Source organism: Telmatherina bonti (assembly GCF_933228915.1).
Source record: "Telmatherina bonti genome assembly, chromosome: 10".
In the NCBI taxonomy this organism is placed as follows: domain Eukaryota; kingdom Metazoa; phylum Chordata; class Actinopteri; order Atheriniformes; family Telmatherinidae; genus Telmatherina; species Telmatherina bonti.
In genome coordinates, this window is record NC_136628.1 from 3,706,378 (window position 1) to 3,709,995 (window position 3,618).

General features: G+C 44.0%; 1 protein-coding gene across 1 annotated transcript in view; it reads left to right on the forward strand.

The window, feature by feature from the left end:
- styxl1 (serine/threonine/tyrosine interacting-like 1) overlaps positions 1–2,054 on the forward strand; it is a gene marked incomplete at both ends in the record, with an annotated part of 8,617 nt that extends 6,563 nt beyond the window's left edge. The window contains 2 exons of the mRNA XM_079247968.1: positions 793–923; positions 1,923–2,054. Coding sequence (XP_079104094.1) covers positions 793–923; positions 1,923–2,054 — 263 coding nt within the window. The remainder of the gene's footprint in view (positions 1–792; positions 924–1,922) is intronic.
- Positions 2,055–3,618: the final 1,564 nt, after the last annotated feature.

A 3,618-nucleotide genomic window follows, 5' to 3' on the forward strand; every position in this document is an offset into this window, starting at 1 on the left:
GCTGTAATGGTATATTATTATGATAAAGCAACATTCTGGAGGTAAATTAGCTTGACTGTCAGATGGAGTCAACTTGTCTGAAGCAGGATGGATCTTTCAGCTGAACAAAAATTCTGCAACAACAGATACAAATGAGATGTTTCTAGATGGTAGAATAAAGCAGCTAGATTTAAAGCATACTGTGATGATACACTGACATTATGTACATACGTGGCGCGGTCATCGCCCTGCTGCATCCCAAGGAGGAGAAACTCGTCTCAGAGTATAACATCATGTTTGCTTGATGGCCCTGCCCCACCCAGAAACTGGATTTCATGGCACCACACCCTGGATGGTTCAGCATTAAAGCACAACAGGACATTACTGAAGGAATGCTGGAAAAAAGGGACAGTGCAAGAGACAAGCGTCAACACTGGAATGACTTTTACGAGCTGGAGAGATCTCAGAGAAGAGATGAGATGCAGGATGGAGGCCAAATCTTCTGCTGTTGGGGGATGCTCAAGTAAAAATCTGCCAGCATTTAGTGGTGTGGTTTTAAATGAGATGGAGGGGAGGGAACTTCCCGTTACGTTTTCTAGTTTTACAGATGATTGGTTTAATTTCAGACTGCATATTTCTCACTAAACCTCTCTGTGAAGAAGTTTGAATTCCTGATTTTAACTCTGAACTCAGTTTATTCACAGCTGATGTGATATTTCTGTATACTGTGCAATCTAAGGTTTTCTGGAAGTCATACATGTAGTTCATGCATGTGGTGTTAATGAGGCCTCCGGTTCCATGTCCTGCTTTCAGGTTCATACATCAGCGTTGGATCTCGTGTCCTGGTTGTCTCCAAGCAGGGCAGAAGCCGCTGCAGCGCTGTGACCATTGCCTTCCTCATGCATCACTTCAGATTTACACTGGAGGGAAGTGGGATTCCTGCAGTTTACTGTGCACTTTTTCTGCTCCTCATTTCACTCAGACTGTCAGCAAACTGTAGGATAAGCTGGGACTGATTGGAAATCAATGTGTATGATCTGGGGCTACTTCTGGGTACTAACACACGCTTGTTTCACACACACAAACATGGAGAAGCTTGACTTTCTAAGAGAATGAAAGTCTACAACTGCATATAATGTCTGTGTTTAAACAATCATGATCTTAAAATAGAAAAGTTGCTCATTTTGTCTTCTAACCCATTTACCAGTTTGTCTTCTAACCCATTTACCAGTTTGTCTTCTAACCCATTTACCAGTTTGTCTTCTAACCCATTTACCAGTTTGTCTTCTAACCCATTTACCAGTTTGCCTTCTAATACATTTACCAGTTTGCCTTCTAATACATTTACCAGTTTGCCTTCTAATACATTTACCAGTTTGTCTTCTAACCCATTTACCAGTTTGTCTTCTAACCCATTTACCAGTTTGCCTTCTAATACATTTACCAGTTTGCCTTCTAATACATTTACCAGTTTGCCTTCTAATACATTTACCAGTTTGCCTTCTAATACATTTACCAGTTTGTCTTCTAACCCATTTACCAGTTTGTCTTCTAACCCATTTACCAGTTTGCCTTCTAATACATTTACCAGTTTGCCTTCTAATACATTTACCAGTTTGTCTTCTAACCCATTTACCAGTGACAAACCAGATTCTAGATGCACTTCTGGTTTAGTTTGGAAAGAAGCTGCACCAGACTGTAACTCTGGGAATTATTTCACATTATGTGGGCAAATAATTTATTTATGGACCTTCTACTGAAACAGCTCCATTACATGAAGACAGAAACTCAGCAACGTTCGGCTCCATCCAGTTTTCTCACCGAAGCATCGCTGATCAGACCTTCTGCTTGTTGTATAATGTGAACATGTGGAGAAGTGAGTGAGCTTGGTGGTGACCATAAATCTGCTTGGGAGCCTAATCATGCTGTTGTGACATTTTCAGGAAGCATGGACGAAGATGCGGAAATGTAAACCCACCGTGAGGCCCAATGCTGGATTTCTGCAGCAACTGTCCGACTGGGAGCTTCACACCATGGGGAAGAAGTGGACGGATTTGTCCCAGTGTCGTCTTTAACAGAAGACACAGCCGTTGTAACAGTGATGCTGCTGGAATTTTTATTTGTACACAATAAAAATGTGAACTGAAGGGACGTCAGTTGTGTTTTCCTCGATAAAGAAACTTAATTCAGAAATCATGGAACATACTGTGATCATACAACACGCTTGTCTGCAGCGCCGGCTCATCTGGACAGGACACCTTGATTTAAGTTTGCCAAATAAAGCAGGTCTTATATCTATCTACCATATACACGACTCACAAAAAGTTAGGGATATTTCGCTTTCAGGTGACATTTATGGAAAATGCAATATGTTCATGCTACAGTGATATAATATCATAAAAGTAAGACATTTAAGTAGAAGGATGCACTACTGATTTCCTCATCTCAAAAAATTCATTCAACACAAAAGGTAACAACAATGGTAGTTACACCACAACAAAAAATTTGAACGTCTCAATATCTCGTCATGTGCCCATGAGCATCAATTACAGCTTGACAACGACGTCTCATGCTGTTCACAAGGCAACTTATTGCCTGCTGAGGCATGGCATCCCACTCTTCTTGAAGGGCATCCCTCAGGTCATTGAGGTTCTGGGGTGCAGGGTCTCGAGCCTCTACACGACGGCTCAGCTGATCCCACAGGTTTTCAATGGGATTCAGGTCTGGAGAGAGTGCAGGCCGTTCCATTTGAGGTACACCAGTCTCCAACAGCCGTTCCCTGATGATGCGGCCTCGATGAGCAGGAGCATTGTCGTCCATGAAGATGAAATTAGGCCTGTGCTGTTCATGTAGGGGCACAATCACTGGATTAATGATGTTATTCAGGTAGTATGGGCTTGTCACTGTACCATTCACAAAGTGTAGGGCAGTTCTGTACCAAGTGGACACCCCTGCCCACACTGTAACACCGCCACCACCAGAAGCTGGCCTGGTGACAACAGTGGCTGATGCATAGCGCTCTCCCTGACGTCTCCAACATTGTTGCCGGCCATCATTTCTGCTCAGTGTGAATCGACTTTCATCAGAGAACAGCACTTAGGCCCACTGGTTCCTCGTCCAGCGTAAATGCTCCCTGGCCCATGCAAGACGATGATGCCTGTGCCTGGCGGTGTGGTCAGGTACCCGTGCAGGTCGTCTAGCACGCAGACCACGCTGATGGAAACGGTTTGGAATGGTCTGACGTGACACTTGGGTGCCTCTCACCTCTCTTAAACGTGCCTGGAGTTGAGTGGCATTCATCATCCGGTTTCTCAGGGCAGTGTTCACAATGTAGCGGTCATCAGCACGGGATGTGGCCAAAGGACGTCCACTTCTAGGCCTTTCTGTGATTCTTCCAGTCTCTCCATATCTCTGTTGCAACCTGCTGATGACACTCTGTGACACTCCAAGCTCAGTGGCCACTTCTGTCTGAGAACGTCCTGTTTGAAGCATCGCAATGGCAAGGGACTGTTGTTCCATTGTTAGGTGTCGTCTTGGTCTCATGATGTCAAAATGTGAACAGCATGATGAGGACAACTGTTTAAACACCAGCTCTAATTGAACCAGGACATTTATTGGTCAATTCAAGGATCACACACA